The sequence below is a fragment of the Hemicordylus capensis genome, chromosome 2 (genome assembly GCF_027244095.1).
Source record: "Hemicordylus capensis ecotype Gifberg chromosome 2, rHemCap1.1.pri, whole genome shotgun sequence".
In the NCBI taxonomy this organism is placed as follows: domain Eukaryota; kingdom Metazoa; phylum Chordata; class Lepidosauria; order Squamata; family Cordylidae; genus Hemicordylus; species Hemicordylus capensis.
In genome coordinates this window covers 76,129,248-76,155,653 of record NC_069658.1, presented here as the reverse complement: position 1 = coordinate 76,155,653, position 26,406 = coordinate 76,129,248, and the positions used below count along the sequence as shown (strand labels likewise).

Below are 26,406 nucleotides of genomic sequence, written 5' to 3'. Positions count from 1 at the left end.
TTTCCCTATAGTAGATTCATGGTAAAGTAAAGGTAAAGTGTGCAGTCAAATCAATTTTGACTCCTGGCACCCACAGAGCCCTGTGGTTGTCTTTGGTAGAATCCAGGAGGGGTTCACCATTGTCTCCTCCCACGCAGAATGAGATTATGCCTTTCAGCATCTTCCTATATCGCTGCTGCCCAATATAGTACCAGCAGGGATTTGAACTGGCAACCTTTTGCTTGTTAGTCAAGCATTACCCCACTGCGCCACTTAAGGTGGACTTCTTCATTGTACTTGGCTGCAAGTAATCTATTCAATTTTATGGCTGATTTAGTTTTCCAGATGTGTGGGAATCATCCATATGTTGTCAAGTTTCTTTACTTGACTTACCACATGTCCAATATGTTGCTAGATGCTCTTTTTCAGAAAATAAGAATTTTATAAAACACATATAAAACCCTGCTAACTTGGCAAAGAGGCACCTTTTAATGTAGTGATTCTCTTTATTTAGCAGGGGGAGAGTAACGGACCCTCTCCACCCCCAGCACAGTACCTCCGGTGACTGTTGCTGGGGTCTATCTGACGTTGCTTTTTAGATTGTGAGCCCTTTGGGGACAGAGATCTATCTTATTTATTTATTATTTCTCTGTGTAAAGTGCCTTGAGCCTTTTTTGGAGGGGCGGTATAGAAATCAAATAAATAAATAAATAAATAAATAAATAAATAAATAAATAAATGTAATTCACATGACTGCACTGGGGAGGGCTGGCGAGGAGGCAGGCTCCTACCTGCCTCCACACACACAATAGCTCTTCCCCTGTAAGCTCTGCTGCTAGGAAGTCCTCCGGCATCCCACAATGCACCATGGCCGAAGGGCGGTGCATTGGGGGAGTTCCCCACTGTTGGGCACTCTTGCTACCTTGCTCTGTAGACTGAGCATTCACACAACCAGGGAGTGGGGTAGAAGGCTGTGATCATGCCCTTCTACTTCATTTTTAGACTATGTAAAAAACACTGGCTACCAGAGGTACAGCTAGGTAATTTTGGAGCCAGGACCTAATGGCCTGCCCACCCACTTCCACAAGATAAGCACCACCCTCCTATGCACAGACATTGTCACACACACACACACACACACACACACACACACACACACACAATGTGTGGGTTCTTGAGGGCCCATGCAGTAACTGAACTCCCAAAAAATGTAAGGATGTACAACAAGTATATTTATGTAGATATGCGTTAGCAGAAAAATTTCAATGTGTAACCCAACATATTCCCATCCCACATATTGCTTTCCCCACTCCCCCACCTGTCTCTAAATAATCCAATTTTTAAGCAACTGGATTTTAAGCTACTGATCCCAACTAAAGGTACACAGAAGTTACAGCACTCTAACCCATACCACCTACAGATACCAAATTTTACATGAACAATCCTGCCACTAGCATCGCTGCAGTTTTCACAAAACAAATTTATTTTGGCTCAGTAATGGGAAATGAAGGGTCATGCATTAGGAAACCTCAGAAATACAGAATCAATGAAGAGATACACCTTTCTGAACTAAGTGAAGAAAACCCTGTCCTTTGCAATCCTATTTATTTACCATGTAAGACACTTGCTTTTGAGGCAGATATTCTCAACTGCTTGGAAGACAGAAATTAAAATAGTGAAGCATTTCCATCATTTAAGCTCTTCAGCAGGAAAAGCTTCATCGACTTCTATCTATGAAAGGCACAGGAACCCTCCCTGCAAGTAACAATACTGTTAAACCAACACTGCAGTAAAGCGGGTAACACACTGGATGTTAAAAACTCACCAACATTCCATCACAAATGCGTCTCAGAAGCGTCATGCTCTACTGAACTTTTGTGGACCACATGAGAGTCCAGCGATGCTGAGAAACTTATTTTTTGAAGAACACCCAGGCAGCAGAGGTAGGCCATTCCCAGCAACACCAAGTTAGGGTATGCCCAACAGGGTTTATTATGAACTTGCAAAATCTGCACTAACTATAATGCAGAGAATGGTATTCCTTGTTGGTTTGGAAAGCAAGGAGCCCCCCCCCCTTTTTGGCAGTACTTAGCACAGAGGAGTGTGTTTGTGGACAATGTGAAGAGGTCTGTACCCATGGTCAGGTGTTACCATCCATAACTTTATAAATCACAAGTCACTGGATAAACAGCAGCACTCACATTTACCTGCAGTTGTTCTCTTAAGTCTGGACTGACTTTGGATTAGGGGTGTACAATTTGGATTTTTGGTGTTTCGATTTGGATCCGAATCAAAACACCCCCGATTTATTTTTGGGTCTGAATCTGACCCATACGAATCACCCCACATTTGATCTGGATCCGAATTAATCTGAATCCGAATTGATTCAGATCAATTCAGATTCAGATCAAAAAATGGGTCCCAGGGCTAAAAGAGTGGGGTGGGGTGGAAGTGGCTAATGGGTGGAGGCTACCACCCAAATTGCAGAGGGACTGGGCAAAGGGCTGATTTTTGGTGAATTGTTGAAGTTCTGAGTGTAGTTTCTCTGGTAGCAAATGAGATTTTCAATACAAATCATGAATCCACTCTCATTTGCTATCAGATAATCCATACTCAGAACACCTCAGAAACAACAGAACCCTTTACCCCATGGGTTTCCCATAGGGGTGGCCAGTGTAGTTCACTACACTTCCACTCACTCTGGGCCACCCCAGCACCCCCCAAGTGGAGTTATGGGGCTGCTGAAACCTACATGATTCCCTATGGAGAAAAACCTTAAAGATGCATAAACTTCAACAAATCACCAAAAATCAGCCCTCTGCCCAAATCCTTTGAAAACATTCTGGTAGCTTCCTTGCCCCCCTTGGGCACTACCACCAACCCCACAACACTCTAGGCCACCCCTTTCCCCGCAACGTGAAGCGATACACCTCCATTATACCTTATGGGGAAAAACCTTAAGGACACGTAAACCTCAACAATTCACCAAAAATCAAACTTTTGCCCAATCCCCCTGCAATTTGGGTGGTAGCCTCCATCCATTAGGCACTACCACCCCACCCTTCCACCCCAGATCCCACTTTATGCCCCAAATCTGCCCCAAAGACACTAAAACTTCAATAATTCACCAAAAATCAGCCCTTTGCCCAATTCCTCTGCAGTTTGGGTGGTAGCCTCTACCCATTAGGTGCTTAACTTAAACTGAGTAGTACCCCAGTGCCTTGCGGGTGGGAGTGGGGTGTAGTTGGTACATGGCAGTTGACAGTTGGCGTGGTCGAAAAGACAGTCAAAATGAATAGAAGAAATGAAGGTGTGTAATGAATCCTCATAAGGATTCATTGAGTGAAAGTTATTATGCACCAAAGAATCCAAACACTTGAAAAATAGTGACCACACATTTTGCTCCATAACTCCACTTCTATAAGGGTTAGAGCTTAGCTTTTTTTAAAAAAAATGAAAGCTGGCAATCTGGGGGAATTAATAGGAGGGATCCAAAACTTGAATTGATTCAAATCAAATCAGGTGCAATTCGGTTTGTACCTTAATCTAGCCAATGGTCCACAGGTGCGCTGCGGCTACTCACGATAATTAAAACCAGGGGTTCTCGAGTGGGTTACCCACTTTAGAACCACCAGGCTTGGCTGTGAGCCCGGTGGTTCTTATGACCGGCAAAAATCAGGCTAGGCTCTCCTTGCCCGATTTTTGCTCATTGTCTAATAGCCCCTAAGTCTTTTAGATCTAAAATGTATACAAACAAAAGAATTGCTGTGCTGGGTTAGTCTATCAAAGTAAGCATTAGTTTTCTGACAGAGAGAAAACAAATGCCAGAAGGAAAATCACAAGAGGGCAAGTTGGTAAAATCACATCCCTTGTGCTCAGCATCTGAGAGACAAAGGCTTACATCTTTCAACATGAAGATTTCACTTCTAGCTGTCAGACATATGCTCTAAGTAGTTGTCTAATACTTAAAAAACAATATTTATGATGGGAAATATCATAATGCCTTGAAGCAATGAATGCCTTATGAAGCTGGCTTATATGGATCTATCACTGAGCCCAGTATTTTCTGCTCTGACTGATAGTGGCAGTGCCCTCCAGGAACTCAGACAAAGGTCTTCCCCAGCCTCCTCCTTTAACTGCAGATTGCAAGGACTGGTCCTGAAGCCTAAAACGTGCAAAGTATGTGCCTTGCCTCTGGGTATTGGACCCACAATACAGGTTATAAACTGTATAATAATTGTTAATAATAATAATAATAATAATAATAATAATAATAATAATAATATTCTGCAACAATATCTATAATAACAGCAACAACACTGATAATAAAATTCAGCCATCCCAGGTCCTTGGGAAGGACTCGATGTCTGGATAAAACAAACCAGTCAATAATACCTGTCTGACTGCGTAAACAAGAAATAATAATAATAATAATAATCCCCCAGTGAGGTACTACCTTGCTGTGGTTCTGGGGCTTGCATGCTCTGAGGAAGGTGAGAGCTATGCCAGAGGTCCAACCATACTGGACAGTTCTCACTAGAGGAGCCAGATGAAGAGTGCCTCTCCCATCAACAATATGGTGAGACGTAACTTTAATAAATCTATACCGGATCGGTCGCTGCCCGGGTCAACAAGGACCGCACCAGGTGCTGGAGTACCCGGACATCTGGTAGCAAGTGGGCAACAGGACTCAGGATCTTCAGTTGAGCAACCAGCGCTGGAGACTGCAAGGTTACTGAAAGAAACGTCGCGTAACCAAAAAAAATATACGAAAAATGCCAACAAGGAAATAATGATCTGCTATTACAAGTCTAGTGCAACTAGAAGAGGTTATTTTAAAAGAATGTACCAAATTTGGAAAGAGAAGCATCCAGATACAGAAATAACAGAACAAAGGCTAGCAGACCAGAGAAGATTCATAATAAGAAATAAAGTATTCACAGGAGTTGAGCTAGAAGAACTGCAAAGAGCAACACAGGCTCAAGATATGGAAGAAGAATTACCACCAACTGAAGAAGTGGCTCAGGCGCAGGTGGAGGAGGTGTTGGAACTAGAGGATGCCACTATTGCTGAACTGTTTCAAAATCAAAACCAGGCAACCTCCCCTTTGCCTTCACCTCGAAAACCCAAATGCTGTTTAACAGAAAAGCAACAAGAACTAAAGCAAAAAATAACTGAGCACATGAACCAAACAACCACCAGGGTTCGACTTCGAGCGCTAAAGACAGTTGCCAAAAAACTTGCTCAGGCATTAAAAGACATAAATGCTGCACTTGCAGAAATAACAACCAAGAATTTGCAAGAAACAAACCAACTAATGTACAGTGCAGCAACAATAACACAAGAGCTCGGATATAAGATCAGTGGACCTGTCAAAAAAGAAAGTAGTACATCACCTAAATGGAAGATTAGATTAGAAAATAAAATATCCAGGCTTAGATAAGATGCTAGCAAATTGAAAGATATGAAAGACAGGAAGCTGAAGAATGAAAACACCAAAGAGTATCTGATCCAAAAATACCACCTAGATTCAAGGAAAATTAGAGAAGTCCTGGAAATAATAAAACAGCAAATAACAGCTGTGTCAAAGAAGATTAGCAGATACGAAGCCAGAATTACACAACACAGGCAGAATCTCCAATTCCAGTCGAATCAGAGATGTTTCTACCAAAGCATCGAAGGAGAAACTGCAAGAAACGTAGAAACACCAAATAAAGAAGAAACAGTGCAATTCTGGGGAAAATTATGGGACAATCCAATAGATTATAATAAAAAAGCAGGCTGGATGAAAGAGGTCAAAAAATGTAACCAACAAATGCAAGATCTAATAATAACACCAGAATTAATAAGTGAAAGAGCAAAGAAAATTAAAAATTGGACTGCTCCAGGCGACGATAAACTGCATGGCTCTTGGTTTAAACACCTAACAAGCCTTCATAAACAACTATCAAAACAGTTCAATCACATTTTGCAAGGAGGTGATATTGAACAATGGCTAACAACTGGGAAAACTCATCTCATCATGAAAGACGCAGGAAAAGGTGCAGTTCCAAGTAATTATAGACCGATAACCTGCCTGCCAACCATGTTCAAATTATTAACTGGAATAATAGCAGATGAAGTGATGCAACACTTATTAACTAACAAACAGCTTCCAGTTGAACAGAAAGGAAATTGCCCGAACACCAGAGGCACAAAAGACCAGCTGCTGAATAACAAAATGATTTCAGAAAATTGCAAGAGACGAAAAACCAATCTAAGTGTTGCATGGATTGACTACAGCAAAGCCTTTGACTCATTGCCTCAAACATTTGACTCATTGCCTCAAACAAACTTTGACTCATTGCCTCTAACATGTTTAGAAACAACTGGTGTCAGCAAAAACATTCAGATATTTATTAAAAAAGCAATGAGCATGTGGAGTACATAGTTAACCATCAATGGCGAGACACTTGGACAGGTTAGCATTAGAAGAGGTATTTTCCATGGGTACTCACTATCCCCTCTGTTGTTTGTAATCACCATGACTCCACTTTCACAAATACTAAACCAAACAGGCCTCGGATACCAAACAACTAAAACATCAAGTAAAATCAACCATCTGCTGTACATGGACGATCTGAAGTTGTATTTCCCAGTCAGAAAATGAATCACTGCTAAACACTGTCTGTATATTCAGTAGCGATATAGCAATGGAGTTTGGAATAGACAAGTGTGCTGCATTAATAATGAACAGAGGGAAAATAACAAAAACAGAAGGAATAGAACTGCCCAATGGAAGCAACATCAAGAACCTGGAAGAGAAAGCACATTACAAATACTTGGGCATTCTCCAGGCTGATAACGTTGCACACGCTGAAGTTAAAAGAAAAATTGGAAGTGAATACATCAGAAGAGTTAGAAAAATCCTCAAGTCCAAACTCAATGGCGGGAACACCATATAAGCCATAAACACCTGGGCTATACCTGTTATCAGATACACTGCAGGAATAATAGACTGGAGCCAGGCAGACCTAGAGACGCTGGATCGTAGGACCAGGAAAATCATGACCACCAATCATGCTCTGCACCCCCGCAGAGATGTAGATCGGCTATACCTCCCTCGCAGCTCAGGTGGAAGAGGAATGCTGCAAGTCCATCAAACAGCAGAGGAGGAGAAAAGAGGCCTTGAAGAATATATCAAGGACAGTGAAGAAGTTGCACTTCAAATGGGCAATAACGGGAAACTATTCAACACCAATGAAACAAAGCAGGCCTACAAGAAAGAACAAGCCAAGAACTGAGCAGAAAAATGGAAAAATAAGCCATTGCATGGTCAATATTTGCACAATATAATTGGAAAATCAGACATCATCAACACCTGGCAATGGCTTAAGAATGGCAACTTGAAGAAAGAAACAGAGGGTTTAATAGTGCCTACACAAGACCAGGCACTGAGAATAAATGCAATAAGAGCAAAAGTCGAATAGTCAACAACAAACAGCAAGTGCCGCCTTTGTAAAGAAGCAGATGAAACAGTGGACCACCTAATCAGCTGTTGTAAAAAGATCGCACAGACTGACTACAAACAAAGGCATGACAAGGTAGCAGGGATGATACATGGGAACATCTGCAAAAAATACAAGCTACCTGTAGCCAATCATTGGTGCGACCATAAAATTGAAAACGTTGTCGAAAATGAAGATGTAAAAATATTATGGGACTTCTGACTACAGACAGACAAACATCTGCCACACAATACACCAGATATAACTGTAGTTGAGAAGAAAGAAAAACAAGTTAAAATAATCGACATAGCAATACCAGGGGATAGCAGAATAGAAGAAAAAGAAATAGAAAAAAATCACCAAATACAAAGATCTACAAATTGAAATTGAAAGGCTGTGGCAGAAAAAGACCAAAATAATCCCAGTGGTCATTGGCGCCCTGGGTGCAGTTCCAAAAGACCTTGAAGAGCACCTCAACACCATAGGGGCCACAGAAATCACCACCAGCCAATTACAAAAAGCAGCTTTACTGGGAACAGCCTATATTCTGCGACGATATCTATCGTCCCGTGAGTGCGCTGTGCATTCCTGGGAGCCCCCTTCCCCCCCAGTATGTCCACCATAGCTGAAAGAAGCCACGGCAGACACGGTGCTCGTACCCCACGGTTTGGGGGTACGAGAACACCCAAAACCTGTTAAGCGGCGGGCTCCTTAAGCGGTCCCACTGCCGCACTGCCACCAGGAGCCGCACGGCTCCCAGCAGTTCTCACATGCAGCAGAAACCAGGCTGGGCTTCCTGGTTTATGCTGCGCATATGAAAAACCTCTATATGTTTTTGCCATTTTACTACTTTACAATGGTTACTATTTGCCGTTGTATTTTCAGTCACTCTCCTAATACGTCTGTATCTGCCTTTTTCACAGCCACTTTAACCGAGTATGCAGTAATAATAACAACTGCATTAACAGAAAGATGTTGAGTGCCACTATGGCAGTTTTATAAATATAAAACACTGTATTTAAGACAACAACTCTAGGAACTATTGGCCTGACATTTTAATGGCCTGGTTACACATGCCTGACACCAAAAAACAAAACAACCACCAAGAAAAAGACAAGTATGTTGGCTACAATATTTGACACCTAAGATATTTGATGCTCAGAATGACAACCAGTTTAGCTCAGTTTGACTATTTTCTGACCAAGATCCATGTGCTTCCATAGGAAGTAAATCCCTGTAGGTTCCTGCCAAATGTCTTGGTGAGTAATCTCATATAACTCATCCCACATGTTACACAATGGATTGATGATCTCATGAACAACATTACACTGATAAGATGTGTTTTAAAACCAGTGCAGTTATTCTGGAAATGATTTAAACCAAACTAGAAGAAATGTGGACATTAAAACCCGTGGTACTCACCATTATTCCAGTAAGCAAGCAGACTCCTTTTCCACAATATGTATGAGGTACCATATCACCATATCCAATGGAGAGAAAAGTTATTGAGATCAACCACATTGCTCCAAGGAAGTTGCTAGTCACATCCTGTTGATCATGATACCTGGAAAGAATGTATAATTATTTTATCATATATTCTACAGGATTTGGATTTCATTGCTGCTGTTGTTGCTTTGTTATTAACTGGTTCCTTTTCAAGGCTATTTTTGTTACTTGAAACAAATACTTCTTTGCATATTTTGCTTTATGCCCTGGTGGCAGTGATACACAAATGCACCCTGCTGTAGCCATGCCACTTGCTTGCTGAAAATTGACAACACGGCTATCTTTGACAATATTGATTTACATGTAACTCAAAACTGGCAAATTTTAATGAGAATCCATCCCCTTAATTAATTTCAGTCACACTTAAGATTCCTGTATTTTTCCAATTTGTTCTTAATGAAAATCATACCCATTTTTTAAAAACCTGAAGAATATAAAATACAGATTAGAGGAGTTAACAAGAACATGTTTTATTGGTCTTAATGTATCCAACCCATACAACGTCAATCTCCATAACATTTTTGAAAACACTATAGGAGAAAACACTATAGACGAGACTATAGTATGGCATATTTTAAACAGCATGATTACTGAAAACAATTTTACAGGTTGCATTTGAGAGAACTATCTTAATTTTCAGTGTCCTTCAAATGACTTTTTCATTGAAGCTCTCTATATCCCTGTTTAGTAACACACCACTTCATGGCCTTTCTCAGTTTTCAGCCACAAAGAAAAGGTAATGTCAGAAATGATTCACTACGAATTATTCTATATGGTTTTGATTTAACAGAACACAATCCTATTGTCCTTTAACAAAGTCATTAGGCTTGGCACAACAATAATACAGCCAATGATTAGTACACAATGGCCCTGATGCTTTGAGGACTACAGTATAACAGTAATCTCAGATCCCATAATTCTGATTTACAAGATTTAAAATCTGATTTACAATGATGTAACAATGACTGTGCCATGTGTGGTAGGCCTGTCCTGCTGTCCAGTGTCATTTGGCAGTTGAATTAAAAAGGTATTCTGACATATTAGATACATAGGATTGGGCCAAGGAAAATGGCTCAATGATAGCTGAAATTTCCCTAGCAGCACAATCCTGTGTAAGTTTACTCAGAAGTAAATCTCACCATTTTCAATGGGCTTGCTTCCAGGAAAGTGTGCACTGGACCGTAAGTCTGCAGTCTAGAACTTGAACAAGTAAATTGTCTTCAGTCCCATACTATATCTGTCAACTTTGCATCTTGCTAATGTGCCACAACTATCTACAAGGGGTAGTCAACAAATAAGGTGATTTAAAGTATAGCAAAACTGTTGATTCCAGAAATATTTTTCAGTGTGACCACCTCCTGATCTCGACACATTTATTCCAGCAGCTGACAAGCTTTTTGATTCCATCAGAGGGAAAGGTTTTTGGTAAATAGTGTGGTCAATTGTGCACTGCATTTTGAATGTCTGCATCATCCCTGAACTTGCATCCCTTAATGCATCTTTAGTGGCGCAAACATGTAAAAATCAGAAGGCGCAAGATCAGGACTGTATGGAGGATGTAGTAGTTTCAAATTTCAGCTCCTGAATGCACCCCAACGTTGCTTTGGCAACATGGGGCTGAGCATTTTCCTGCTGCAAAATAGCTCCTGTTGTTAGGGTACTGTACCTTTTTCACCAAATTGCTGACTTCACAGTGCCATGAACAAGTTCACAGCAAGAAGCATTTGTCACTGGTTCTCTTGTCTTCATCAAAATGCACCACTATAGGATCATATCAGGTTGGGTCTATAACTAAGGTGAATAAACAATTTTGATGCTATACTTAAATTCACCTTATTTAATTCACCTTGCCACTGGCTTGTTTGGTGGTGACTTGGGACCAGGCCTTCTCTGTGGCTGCCCCAAAGCTTTGGAATATGCTCCCTGTCAAAATAAGAGCATCTCCATCTCTTTTGCTTTTGAAAAGTCCCTCAAGACATACCGGTAAACAACTGTCATGGGGTTGCGCTGCCGGGCAGCAGAACAAGGGCTCTGTGCACAGAGCTGCATGATGTGCTGCCCATTAGAAATAGTGGGGATGCATTGCATAACTCCATACACAGGGTCCAAGTGCTGCTGCCCTATGGTGCAGCCTCATCACAGCTATTTACACACATGCAGGAGTGTGGGTAATGCTCAAGCTGCCCATATTCCTTTGCATAGAATTTCAGCCTGTAAACAGTATCCACAAGACACTGGTATCAATGAATCAGATTTGTTTAGTTTAACTGCACTGTGGAATGACCTACAGATGTTTCCTTGTCTATGGCTGCAAAACAGTTTAAAAGAGAGACAGCCAAGATATGCTACTGGCTGAAATCATGTTGAACTGAAAGATATGCCAAAAGTATTCAGATCAAGCTTAAAATCAGAGTGCAGTGTGCATCTTTTGAACCAGAGGCATTCTGTTGACTCTAAAATGGAGGAAAGAAAGAACATTGGAAGCATGGCATCTTTCATCCTAGTTAGCTTTATGCAAATATAATGCAAATGCAAACTCAGATGAGACAACAGGCTTCATACAAAGTGCCTACTGTGAAGCTTTAATAGTTAATGAAATGTTATGACAGCTTTAGAGACAGGCTTGACTTTTATATCCTCTACTGCATCCTCAAAACAAGCACAGCACAAAGGGAATTGCATATATATGTAACATAATGTGCTTAGGATGATCACAAAGAGCACCTCAGGAGAAGCTAGGAAACCTCAGTCTGTAGTCTCATCCTCTCTGATACTTGGCTTACTGCTAAAGAAGTCATTCAGAATAATGGTTATTGCTCCACAAATGCTAACCAATGTCCATTAGATAATTAAACTATTTAAAAAAACTCTTTGTTTTAAGATGAAAGGTAAGGTGCTCACAATTTTCACTCTAAAAATGTGGAAATCGCAAGTTATCACCTTTACTTCTGCACCACGCAAGCAGTAAAGACTACAATCTCATAAATTATTATTAATTAGACTCCATGAACTCACACTTTGCATTGGTCTTTCAGCTCACATTTGGCTGCAGATGGATGTGTCCAGGGAGATATTCAACAGGTGCAGCTCCACAATTGCTTCATAGAGATGCACTTGATGAACTTCTGCCTGATGAATTTCTACAAGGCATAGTGCTTCCAAAATGCCACCTACTGCAGCAAATGTTCAGGAAAGCAATAAACAGGTCTACAATGACTTCCTAGAGATGTATCCAATGGATTTCAGTCTGATGCACTGTTACGTTATCAATAGCATCCCATGAACAGCTACTAAAAACATGTCCCATCAATCCAAATGGTAGATCTGTATTCACATAGCACCAGCTGTGATCTTCAAATTACTTGCAATGGATAATAGAGACATTTTTAGCTCAATGACCAAATAAAGTATTATTTATTTGGTCCATCAACATGCTGAAGGTTATATACTTGCTTCTCCCCTTAACCTGCCATGAGTTGTGATACTGATATTGTAGTTTGTTTAAATTGCAGCTTCGCAGCATGTCCAATCCTGGAGCTGTAATTTAACAGTGGACAGACTAATGCTGCCTCAGCTTCAAACATTTCGAGTGAGCAATTATTTTTGCTGAGCTCCTCTTCCATCTGTTGCCCTCACACACCCCATGCCCCAATCAATATATCCCTGAGGGCTGGAGGATCCTCAAAGACATACATCAGGGGCATCAGGGAATGTGTGTATGAAACATTCTAACATGAGGACAGCATAGTTTGGATGCTTCCCAGTATTTTAAACCATGTTTAAACCAACATTTGAAACCAAGATTCAACTCTGGTTTCCAGTGCTGGTTTAATTGCAGGTTATGAGGACAACCAGCATAGTGTAGTGTTAGAGTGAGACTAGGATGAGGGAGACCTGAGTTCAAATTCCTGTTCAGTCATGGAACTCACTGGGTGACTCTGAGCCAGTCACTGATCTCTCAGCCTAACCCACCTCACAGAGTTGTGTGAGAATAAACATAGATCGTATACACTGCTCTGGGCTCATTAGAAGAAGAACAGGATATACAAGTAAAAGTAAAAATAAAATAAATAAATGGGTTTGGACAAGGTATAGAGCCATGGGTTAAACCAGGCCTGCTCAACTTAGGCCCCCCAGCTATTTTTGGACTACAACTCCCATAATTCTCAGCCACAGCAACCAATAGCCAGGGATTATGGGAATTGTAGGCCAACATCTGCAGGAGGGCCGAAGTTGAGCAGGTCTGGGTTGAACAAACAATGATGTCAATGGACATGAGGAAATGTGGCAAGGGGATGAGAGAACATAAGGACTCAGGTCACATGAATGTCTGAATAAACTATGGTTTATTTGGTCATTTAAGCCTACTCTTTGTGTCTTACAAAGGAAGGAGATATGATGTTCATTGGAACTCTTCAAACCACATAATTATATTTCCCAGGAACTGTTAACACTAAACATGAACTTGAGCAGGCCTGGTTACAGAAATGAAAAACGACCCTGCTCCTACTCACTGAAATTAGTGGAAGTTTTGCCACTGGGTGAAATCACTCATAAAAATCCAAGTGATATATGTTTTTCAAAGCAATAGTCCAGATTCCTTCCTTTACGATCCTAGATCCATAGAAGAAACTGTAATTGAGGTTTTTTCCCCTAATAAGGCTCAAAATGGATGGCTCCCAACATTATTTTTGTACACAATAGTGTCTGTACTGAGTGATTCATCCCACTTTAATGGTTACAATAGCTGCCTGTTAACTGAACACAATTGCTACTCATCAGTTCTGCCTTGACAGCTGTTTCACATTCATCTTTATGCCAACAAGTAAAAAGAATTAAACTTTACATTTCAGCTTATCTTCTAGTTCATACAGAGTTGCCTACTCAACACTGATAATCTCATGTGGGGGGTGGGAAAGTTCACAGTCTAATATTTTCCTTCCCTAAATAATGCAAACAAAAATTACTAGGTGAATTAATAGTATGAAGGTATGGAGGGATACATTTTCGGATAAATTTTTTAAGCCATCCTGCAAAATGCGACCAATCTATGCAAACGATAGCCCTGCTGAACATTATATAGTTGGACTAACAATAGCTAAAACTGTACATCCCACTAAATCTGAAACTTGTCAAATTGACACTGAGTGGAGTAACTAGCTATTAAACATCCCCCAAAATAATAAATTTTCTGTCTTTTCATCACTAGTTTAAATAATAGGTAGTGGCTTTTCTTTCTTTTTTCCTTTTTCCTCAATACACTGAAGATTTTATACATGGCTTTTGTTTTATTTTCCCCCTTTTCTTTTAAAAATGAAGTTAATTGTTAAAGTACAAGTAATAAGAATTGCCTGATCTAAATCCCCCTGAATACAATGGAGAAACCGGTTGTAAAATTGACTATGAAAAGCTATGAGTCCATCATGCAGATATTAACTGATGTCCAGTCCTGGCCTGACTTTTTAATGCTCAGTTTCTATACTGTCTGGCAGGTGAGAAACTTTGCAGGAGCAGTTGTGTGCCCCTCCTCATCTCCACACAGACAGCATCACTTGTGATTTTTATACTCCACATGGATGATCAACCAGCAGGATTCTTTCTCCGCAAAAAAAAAAAAAGGTGGGGGGGAAGCTGGTGCGCTGAAAGGAGAATATGGTATGAATTTGTGGTCTGTATGACCAAAGAGGCAGCCCCTGTGGTGCTCCTGCATTTCATGTGACAATTTCTAAATAGTGGAGGACCACCCACTCCTTCACCATGTAAAGACTGTTGTCAGCTCAGCTAAGCACATGAAGAGAGCTATGTTCATATAGACATTAATTAAAAGCAAAACATGCAAAACAACTGAAAAGCACTAAAGGAGATGTCCACAATTTTTAAATCAACCCAAAGCATTTCTAAATAAACTGATAAAGTTAAATAGAAGAAATCCAAGCATGTTATACAAAACATTATTCAAAGGCTACTAAGAGATCATTCATTCATTCAGTTTCTATACCGCCCTTTCAAAATGGCTCAGGGTGGTTTACACAGAGAAATAATAAATAAATAATATGGATCCCTGTCCCCAAAGGGCCCACAATCTAAAAAGAAACTTAAGATAGACACCAGCAACAGTCACAGTAGGAACTGTGCTGGGGGGGAATAGGGCCAATTACTTTCCCCCTGCTAAATAAAGAGAAACACCATGTTAAAAGGTGCCTCTTTGCCAAGTTAGCTATATGCTTTCTTCAAAGCTATATGCTTTCTTCAGCCCAAATTGCACCATGCACATGGGAAATGTACTGTATCATTAGTCACAAACAACAACTGTAGCTTTGCATACTATCACTCAAAACACCCTTAGGAGGTTTGCAGAGGTGTTTCATAACATGACTTGTGCTCATATCCCATTCTTCAGGGTAGGGCAGGGGCAAAAGAAGTTATCATGTCCAGAACAGTTGCATGAATGAACCCTCAGGTTAGTGAGAATCCCTTTGTAGGCTTTCTGAATCAGTCAAAGCAGGCTCTATCCCATGGAAGATTGTTAGTCCTTATGGTGAAACTGAACTCTTCATTGCTTTGGCTACACATGAGTGGCATAGCTACTCAAACATACACAGTGGGCCCATTCACACAACCAGGTGGGCGGGACGGTGGGCCAGCAGGGTGGGAAGGCTGGTTCAACTCACACACACACACAAACACACACCCCGCTGCATAGCACAGCACGGATCTCCAGAGGCCTGGACAACACATCCCAGGCTCAAGATATCCCGCAATGAACCACACAACATGCACAGCGCACAGGGATTCCCCCCAGGAGATGCGCACTCTAGGCAGCTGTCTCTGTGTCTTCTGGGGCTGAATGTAGCCCCACACTACCGAGAGCCTGGCTCAAGGGCTCACTTGAGCCCTTAACCCTGGCTAAGAGCCGGGTTTCGAAGATGGGTTAGGTAGTGCTGCCCTGCCAAGATCGGGCCTGATCCCGGTGGTTCTCATGCATAGCCTAACCCAGGCTGGGCTTCCCTAGCCCAGCCTGGGGTTAAGGTACATGTGAGAACAACCTCCGTGTTTGTCAAATATCAACGCTTGTAAACATGTGAAATAAATTTACTTGAATTTACAAATGTGCCAAGCTTTTGCAACCCTTGTCAGTGACATAAAATATTTCAGAGCCTTCTATTCAGAGCTGTATCATTAGTCACAAGCAACAACTGTAGCTTTGCATGCTATCATTAAAAAAAAACACTTGGAAGGTTTGCAGAGGTGTTCCATAACATGATTTGTGCTCATAACCCTGGTAACTGAACTAAGAGGCACCTTTAAAAAGTGGTGATTCTCTTTATTTATCAGGGGGAGAGAAAATGGCCCTTTTCATCCCCAAGACAGCATCCTTCCAGTGACTGTTGCTGGGGTCTTCTGTTTCTGTTTTAGACTGTGAACCCTTTGGGGACAAGGAGTCATTTTATTTATTGATTTATTGATATCTATGAAAACCACTTTGGGAACTTTTGTTGAAAAGCGGTATATAAATATTCATCATTCAGTATTCGTATTCTTTGAAGAAAATCTTTTGTTTTTATTTTAAAGCTGCCAGTTCTAATAAATCAGGTTTCCTCCTTTGGATAAATAGCTCAGCATTGATGGCTGTCAATTTCGACTGGTTCAGATGAACACAACCCCTACATGGGATAACATGAGAGCTATGGTGAGAATGTACCTGCCCTAAAGGATATGCCAATGTGTTCTTGGCATGTCCTTTAATTGCATGTGAAGAGTTAAATCCTGCTTAAGCAGGGTTTTGTGGCTCATGTAGAGGGGTGCTTCAGATTAACATCCCTCACACGCGATTAAAGGATGTGTCAAGATCATGTTAGAATATCCTTTAGTGATGTTGGACTGGGTGTGTTCTCACCGTGGCTCTGATGTTTTTCCATGCAGAGGGCCATGTTCATCTGAATCAGCCCTTTATCAGTCTGGATGTTAAGCCATATGGCAAGGGAAATAAAGTAAGGATAAGCAAGACATTTGGGGCTTTCCCATCATGTCCTATTTTATCTGTTCCCTGCCCCCTCCTAACATCTTGATTGCAGTATAGTTCTGCAGAACGCAAATGCTTGTTCATTACCTTATGATATGTTTAGTTAGTCTTAATAAAGGTATTACTCTAATTTGGATTTTGGGTCGGGTTTGACGCTATGCAATGCTGGTTGCTAGTCTTGCATTCTTTATTAAGCTCACTTCAGAGTATAAATATATTAATGAAATGAACAAAACAATGCAAAACAAAAAACAACACTATAGCCACATACCTGCCAACATTTCAGAAAGAGAAATAGGGACTTCTTCTTCTTTTACTTCCCCCACCACTAGATAGGCATTTTGTGCCCTGCCTGGGCTTCCTTCAGTTGTATTCATCCTCCAGAATTGATGTGAGTGTTAAGACCTGGAGCTACCAGAACAGCATGTCTTTCTCTAGTACCATTAAAATGACTTGCATCGTCCACAGTTTACAAAACCTGTTCTACTGTGGCACATAGGGGTGTGTGTGTGTGTGTGTGTGTGTATACACACACACACACACACATACGTGTAAAAATGTTTGCATATGTTCTGGTTGAAGCATGTCGTTCTGCTGACTTTCCTAAGAAACCTTTAACCTCAGCTGTATTCTTCTTAAGCATGCTAAAATGCCTTCACAGAAAGTGTAACTGTGTGGAATGAGTAACAGATGCTTTGCAAATTGAGAGACGGCTTGAAACCATGGTTGTCCAGTAGCTGGATCTTGTACTTTAGATAGATAATGCCAAAACTGATCAATCCTGACTTCCTCAGGAGCAATGGCAGGTATTTCTGTGAAACACTGGTACTACATGAACCCCATACAAATAGCATTTTCTCTGCTCTGTGGCAATGCATCAGGGATTTCTTCCAGAACAGTCTCTGTCAATGAGGAACTCAGGTTTTCTTTCTTTATAGGATCAAACACAACTGCTGCCTTCGGTACTGGGTCATTTAATGCATTTTTTTTCTTCATATACAGCAGCATGTTCTGATAAAATCTCCTAAACTTGGCACAGAACCTGGCAGTTTCAAGTGATCCATCAAGATCCTGCTTTTTGATCAGCTGCAATGCAGCAAAACCTATAAACAATAGGGATGTACACAAAGCATTTCATCCACATCCAGGGGTGTGGAGAGTGGGCATGTGGACACTCAAGATGGAGTCTGCACATGCTCAGATGCCTCCTTGACACTGCCCAAAGGCTGCTAGGAACAGGGAACTTCTTGTTCCCAGCAAGATGCTGCCGGGCATACAGAGTCCAATTGCTGAATACAAACAGTGCTGCTTGAGGGTGGCAGGGGAGGAAAAAGGTAGGGGCAAGTAAGGAATGCCTTCTTCCTTTTAAAGTGCCCATTCGCCCCCTGCAAAAATGATTTGGCTGTTGCAGCACATAGGATTTAAGTGCCTTGGAAAAGAGGTGCCAAAACGCTTCAAGCACATCCCTAATAAACAAGTCTTGGTCTGACCTCTGAAAGTCTTTTGTGGTGGTATCAAGAGACAATACTAGGAATGTGTGAACGAGTACAAAACGAATTGTACCCCAATCTACCTTTTTGGGGTGATTTGTGGACAAAACAAATCGCCCAGATTTCGGACCTGAAATCTGGGATATTCAGACCTCCATTTTGTGGCAATTTCTCTTGCTGTCTCCATTTTGTGTCAGGAAATATTTTTTAAAATCCCACCCTTCCAAGCTGCAGATTGGTGGCTTACAGTGTCCAGTGACTGGCTGACATAAGAACATAAGAACAGTCCTGCTGGATCAGGCTCAAGGCCCATCTAGTCCAGCATCCTGTTTCACACAGTGGCCCACCAGATGCCTCTGGGGAGCCCACAGGCAAGAGGTATGTGCATACCCTCTCTCCTGCAGTTGCTTGCTGCAACTAGTTTTGAGAGGCAACATGCCTCTGAAGCTGGTGGTAGCCCACAGCCACCAGACTAGTAGCTATTTATAGACCTGTCCACCATGAATTTGTCTAAGCCCCTTTTAAAGCCATCGAAGCTGGTGGCCATCACTACATCCCATGGCAAAGAATTCCATAGATTAATTATGCGCTATGTGAAAAAGTACTTTCTCTTGTCGGTCCTAAATTTCCCGACCTTCGGTTTCATGGGATGACCCCTGGTTCTACTGCTGGGAGAGAGGGAGGAAAACTTCTCTCTGTCCACCCTCTCCACTCCATGCATAATTTTATACACCTCGATCATGTCTCCCCTTGGTTACCTCTTTTCCATGGTAAAGAGCCCCAGATACTGTAGCCTAGCCTCATAAGGAAGGTGCTCCAGGCCCCTGATCATTTTGGTTGCCCTCTTCTGCACCTTTCCCAGTTCTACAATATCCTTCTTAATATACGGTGACCAAAGCTGTACGCAGTACTCCAGATGTGGCCGCACCATAGATTTGTATAAGTAGCATTATAATATTATAATGTATAAGGGCATTATAACTGTCCATTAATATTATAATTTGTATAAGAGCATTATAACTGTCAATTTATTCCTACTCTCTGTTTCCTGTCCTTCAACCAGTTACCAATCCACACATGAACCTGTCCCCTTATTCTATGACTGCTAAATTTACTCAAAAGCCTTTGGTGAGGAACTTAATCAAAAACTTTTTGGAAGTCCAAGAATATTATGTCAATCGGATCACCTTTATCCATGTGCCTGTTGGCACCTCAAAGAACTCCAAAAGGTTAGTGAGGCAAAACTTTCCCTTGCAGAAGCCATGCTGGTTCTCCTTCAACAAGGCCTGTTCTTCTGTATATGCTTAAAAATTTTGTCCTTAAGTATGTTTTCCATCAATTTATCTGGCTCCAAAATTAAGCTGACCAGCCTATAATTTCCCAGATCCCCCCTGCATCCCTTTTTGAAAATCGGAGTCTCATTGGCTACTTTCCAGTCCTCCGGTACAGAGCCTGATTATAGGGACAAGTTGTATATTTTTGCTAGGAGATGAGCAATTTCACATTTGAGTTCCTTCAGAACTCTTGGGTGGATGCTATCTGGCCCTGGCGATTTGTTAATTTTTAGTTTTTCTAGACAGTTTAGAACACCTTCCCTTGTCACCTCAAATTGGCCCAGTTCCTCAGTCACGAAATCTGAAAAGCTCAATAACTAGAGAGTTTATATGGTCAATAACCTCCTCCATGAAGACAGATGCAAAGAACTCACTCAGCTTCTCTGCAATTTCCTTATCATCCTTAATAATCCCTTTCACACCCTCATCATCTAAGGGTCCAATCGCCTTCCTGGCAGGTTTTCTATTTCTGATATATTTAAAGAAGTTTTTGTTATTTCCTTTGATACTTCTAGCTATATGCTCCTCAAACCCTCTTTTTGCATCCCTTATTGTCTCCTTGCATTTCTTTTGCAAGAGTTGATGTTCCTTCTTGTTCTCTTCATTTGGGCAGGACTTCCATTTTCTGAAGGAAGTCTTCTTCAATTATATAGTTTCCCTGACTCTACTTGTTAGCACCGCTGGCGTCCTCTTGGACTTGGTGGTACGTTTCCTCCTTCTTGGTATACATTCCAACTGTGCTTCTAGTACTGTTGTTTTAAATAAGTTCCATGCTTTCTGAAGTGTTGACCCTTCTGACTTTCCCTTTCAACTTCCTTCTTAACAGTCTCCTCATTTTTTAGAAGTTTCCTCTTCTCAAGTCCAACGCATCTGTGTTGGACTTCCTTGATAATTCCCCACTCTATATAGACTGAATTGGATCACTCAGGATTAAGTCCAAGGTTGCCATCCCTCTGGTTGGTTCAACAACTAACTGTTCTAAGGAACAGTCATTTAGCATGTCTAGAAATGTGGCCTCTCTGTCATTACCTGAATGTAAATTTACTCAGTCACCCATTATTACTGCCCTGTCTCTCTTTGACACCTCTCTTATCTGTTTTTTCAACTCCAGGTCACTCTCAGCACTTTGATCCAGAGAGCGATAGCATGTCCCTAGTAACACATTTCTTTTCAGTCCTTGTAATATTACCCATAATGATTCTGTGGAGGACTCTGGTCCACCTAGGTTTTGTAGTTTATTGGAATCTATCCCTTATTTGATATACAGTGCCACTCCTCCCCAAATTCTCCCCTCCCTGTCCCTTCTATAGAGTTTATATCCAAGAATAATCATGTCCCACTGGTTCTCACTATTCCACCAGGTTTCTGTTACATTCACTATATCTATGTTTTCATTAGTAACCAGCTCACCCATCTTGGCTCGGAGGCTTCGGGTATTGGTAGGAAAATAGGAACATAGGAAGCTGCCATATACTGAGTCAGACCATTGGGCTATCTAGCTCAGTAAACAAACACAGCCCCCCTCAATTTTTTCACAGCCCCATTAGGGTTCACAAACATTTCTTACATTTTATTTTTGGATGGTGGTGGCAGCAGCAGCGACCACCACCACAAAGCACCCCCCCCCCGCCCTCCATCAGTGCCCAATACCTTCTCCCTTTCCTCCTCCTCCTCCTTTTTCACACGGGGCTCCTGCTGCTTGCTTTGTATCTGGCTCACGAGCTGCATCCTCCTGTTGCTTCCCCTACTGTCGGCTCTTGTGGTGCTGAAGGCAGAGGAAGTAAACAGTATGTCTGGCATGTGAAAAGCCAGCCAGGAAATGGCTCACTGCCATTTCCCAGCTGGCTTTTCACACACCAGGCACACTGTTTATTTCCTCTGCTGCTGGCACTGGAGTCGGAACTGGAGGTGGTGAGGAGGAGGAGGAGAAAGGGAAGGAGGAGGCAGCAGTTCATGAGGTGAGAAGCTGCCTCTGACAAGTCTGACCCCACAAACCAGATGTGAAGTGTGCAGCGGGAATCAGGCAGCATGGTGGGGAGGAGTATGGTGCTGGCAGGGGATGCACAGTGCAGAGCAGAGGTGAATGTGGGCCTCACCATGGCAGTCTCCCAGCAGTCCCAGCATCCCTGGGTGCCTCTATTCACAGGACACAGGGACATAGGAAGCTGCCATATACTGCCATTGGTCTATCTAGCTCAGTATTGTCTTCACAGACTGGCAGTGGCTTCTCCAAGGTTGCAGGCAGGAATCTCTCTCAGTCTTATCTTGGAGAAGCCAGAGAGGAAACTTGAAACCTTCTGCTCTTACCAGAGCGGCTCCATCCCCTGAGGGGAATATCTTGTAATCCTCACACTTCTAGTCTCCCTTTCATATGCAACCAGGGTGGACCCTGCTTAGCTAGGGGGACAAGTCATGCTTGCTACCACAAGACCAGCTCTCCTCTCTAACCTATACACTGGGTCCCTCACCTGGTGTTGGTGTGTGCTATCCCCCTCACCATCATTTGACAAGCTGTCCTGTTTTTCCTTCTGTTCAACTCCTGGCTCCACTCTGTCCCCTTCTGGTTTATCTGAAACATGCTCAGCCTCACATTATAGGGGATTTTGTTGGCCAAAGCAGATACCACCCAGTTCCTGCCAGCAATCCCCCAGGCGTCATTTTAAAAGCTGCTCTTTCTTGATCCAGAGGAGCGTTGCTTTGCCTTGCCTGCTGCTTGGAGTAGATTCTCTGCTTTTTGTTCCTGCTTTCCTGATTGAGGAAAAGAGATTTTTTTTTTCACCTCCTTCCGGTGGTCTGTGTGAATTGATTTGGGTACAAAATGATTTGTACCCGAATCTACCTATTTCGGGAGATTTGTGGACAAAACAAATCACCCCTGTGCTAGCGGGCCAGATTCAGTCCCAAAACAAATTGGGGGTCATTCGATTTCAGTACAAATCAATAGGATGTGCAAATTGATTCAGGAACAAATCAATTTCTACCCGAATCTAGCTGATTCGGGCTATTTGTCCATTGGCTAGATTTGGGTCCAAATCGAATCATGCCAGATTCGATTTGAATTGATTCTAGATTTGTATCCCTCCTATTAATTCCCCCAGATTCCCAGCTTTCATTTTTTTAAAAAGCTAAGCTCTAGCCCTTATCGAAGTGGAGTTAAGGAGCAAAATGTGTGGCCATTATTTTCCAAGTGTTTGGAATCTTTGGTGTATATAATAACTTTCCCTCGAAGAATCCCTATGAGGATTCATTACACACCTTCTTTTCTTCTGTTCATTTTGACTGTCTTTTCAACAGTGCCAACTGTACCCCACTCCCACCAGCAAGGCAGTGGGGTACTACTTAGTTTATGTTCTAGGAATTTTTTTCAAGTGTTTAGGCTCTTTGGTGTCTAATAACCTTTCCTCATAATGTATCCCTATAAGGATTAATTACACACCAAAGAGTCTAAACATCTCAAAAATTCCTAAAATATAAACTGAGTACCAGTGGCTTGTGGGTTGGGGGGTTGTTGGAACTTGGGATGCCACTAATTCCCTACCCCCACCTGCAAAGCAGTGAGGTCAAAATGAACAGAAGAAATGAAGGTTTGTAATGAAGACACCAAAGAATCTAAATATTTCAAAAACACCTTAAAAAAAACTGAGTACCACAGTGTGTGTGTGGGGGGGGGGTGTAGTTGACACATGGCAGTTGACAGTTGGCAACTGTCCAATGATATTCAAAATGAACATAAGAAACAAAGGTGTATAATGAATCCTCATAGGGATTCATTATGAGGAAAAGTTATTAGACATCAAAGAATCTAACCATTTCAATATTCCTAAAAATTAAAATGAGTACCCCAGTGCCTTGCAGGTGGGTGGGTGGGGTGTAATTGGCACATGGCAGTTGACAGCACTGTCCAGTGACAGCCAAAATGAAAAGAAGAAATGAAGGAGTTGCAATGTATCCTCATAGGAATTCATTATGAGGAAAAGTTATTATACACCAAATAATCCAATCACTTCAAAAATAATGACCACACATTTTGCTCCATAACTCTATTTCTACAAGGGCTAGAGCTTAGCTTTTTCTTTCTTTCTTTCTTTTTTAAAAGAAAGCTGGGGATCTGTGCTAGGATATGGCAACTTCGAATCCCCATTGCTTCCTATGGCGGAAATGTTCAAAATCAGTAAAAACTAAAATAAATTCATTAAAAATCAACCAAAAATCAACCACGGCCTTGAAATTTGGGTGGTAGGTGGCACCCCTGGGGATCTAACCACCACCCAAAATTTGTGCCCCTAGGACCTTGTCAAATGGTCCAAATTGGTCTGAATCTGAATCAAATTAAAGGAAATACAAATCGAATATGGGGTGATGGGGGGTAGATTTGGATACAAAACAAACCAGAGATGATTTGTTTGGGGCACAAATCAAATAAAAAAAATCAATTTGTGCACATCCCTACAAATCAAATCAAAAATATTAATTCATGAACATCCCTAGACGCACGAGGAACCCATGATTCATCATCTTTGTACTCAGATTTGTATGACTGCTGGTTTAATGAAATATCCTAAACCCCTGCTAACTTGGCAATGAGGCACCTTTTAACATGGTGATTCTCTTTATTTAGCAGGGGGAGAGTAACTGGCCCTATCCACCTCCAGCACAGTACCTCCAGTGACCGTTGTTGGTGTGTGTCTGTCTTATGTTTCTTTTTAGATTGTGAGCCCTCTGAGGACAGGGATTCATCTTGTTTATTTATTATTTCTCTGTATAAACCGCCCTGAGCCATTTTTGGAGGGGCGGTATAGAAATCTAATAAATAAATAAATAAATAGTCTACATATCGTTTCATCATGGCAGGATGTAGCCTGTGGATCATTGGCTCCTCATGTTGAAGCAGTGCATTCAAGTTCTCAAAGTGAGGTGTAATGGCATGCAGAAACAGAATGTACAGTCTACAGACTGGACTCTTGAATATATTTACTTTCATGGGTTCCTCGTGCGGTATTTGGATGGAGTGGGATCATTATCATCACCATAGTGAGATATAAAGTACAATTTGAGGCTGTTGCAAATATTTAGTACCTTCTCCAATTTGAGAGACATGCTCAACCATAGAGTAGAAGCATGTTTTAGGACCTTTCTGACTGCTTCATCACAAAATGAAATGTCTCTCTTAGAAGTTCTTATATTTTGGCACTTTTTTTCAAAATGAACATAGATATTGATGATAAATTCATGTGGGCCAAATGAAAGAGCCTTAGCCCCATGTTTTGCTGCTAGATGTGCTAAATGGCAGCCAACACCATAAATCTTCCCATCAGTTCATTCCTTCTGTAGAAGCCTCAGGACTCCATTGTGCTTCCCAATCCAGGTGTGGAGGGAGGCCAGTGGCGGCTCAGGTTCTGCCACTGCCATGGCCCCCCTTGCCTGCCCCCCCTGCATCTGACGTCAGACACGGGGCCGTGGTTTAGCTCCCAAACAGGGCTGCATTGCCCCGTTGGGGAGTTAAATTGGAACGCAGCCTTGAGAAGCTCTCCCTGCCTTTAAAAGGCATAGAGAATCATTCTGGCCACACTGTGAATGCAGCACTGGCCAATTTAGCTCCCAAACGGGGTTGCGGGGCCCCATCTGGGAGCTAAATCACACACACACATGGTCTGACGTCAGACGCAGGGGCGTGAGGCGCCCTGAGGTGTAGGGGCCCGGGTTCTTTGAACCAGCTCATTAAATGGTGGCTCTGCCCCAGTCCCAATCATTACAAAGGTGTGGTCTGAGGAAAAAGCAGCACAGTTCTCTAGGCTGAGTCCTGAATCAGAGAGACATTTTTTTAATGGCTGCATAGTTTACTGTGGGAATATGCAGAAAATGAGTCCTAACTAAGCCTTCTGAATCCTCAAAGGTGACAAGTAGTGGAAAGAACATGTCATCCTTGTCAGAACTGCCATCTGTACTCAGCGGAAAGTATTTCTTTAATTCACCAGAACTTGATGACAATTGCTTTTGGATGGCACCTATGTCTCTTTTCCAATGCACTGGATAAGGTGACTGGCTTTTGTGCCTCCGCATGCATATCTCTTAGCTATTTCACTGTCTGGAAATATTCTGTCTACCAGTTTACTGAAACTGTCATTCACAGCAAACGGCAAATTATGTTGCAGTACAACCCCCTGGAAAAGTAGTTCTCCTTCACTACCTTGTCCGTCACTGAGTTGTGCAGATTGGACCAAATGCTCATCAGTGCTTGAGAGGACTTTAAACTCTTCTGACTTTCCACATTTATCCTGTGCTTCATAGTCGCTATATGCAGTTTTACATCATGAATCGCACCATAGAATACCAAGAAGTCATAGGCACATGTTGAGCAGAAAGCATAAATCTTCGCTTTCCTAGATGGCTTTATGAATCGCCTGCCATCTGAAGAATATGATGAACTGAATGAGGTTTCATTATGTTTTTTGCTTTGATTTCTCCTTAGGCATACTGGTGTTTGGAGGGTCTTAAACAAAGAGTGATTTCCCAAGCAATGAGGATAAAGTTCCCTAATAAAATACCTCCCCTATTTCAGGGATATGGGGAATGTAAGTGCTCTCTAA

General features: G+C 41.8%; 1 protein-coding gene across 2 annotated transcripts in view; it reads right to left on the bottom strand.

Annotated features, from left to right (window-relative positions):
- The window catches only part of KCNN2 (potassium calcium-activated channel subfamily N member 2), a 132,341-nt gene that overhangs the window by 39,558 nt on the left and 66,377 nt on the right, over positions 1-26,406 (bottom strand). For both annotated transcript variants that reach the window (XR_008315664.1, XM_053293544.1), the window contains exon 5: positions 8,889-9,030. Coding sequence is in view for 1 of the 2 variants with exons in the window: in XM_053293544.1 (XP_053149519.1) it covers positions 8,889-9,030 (142 nt within the window). In the remaining variant the exon portion in view is untranslated. The remainder of the gene's footprint in view (positions 1-8,888; positions 9,031-26,406) is intronic.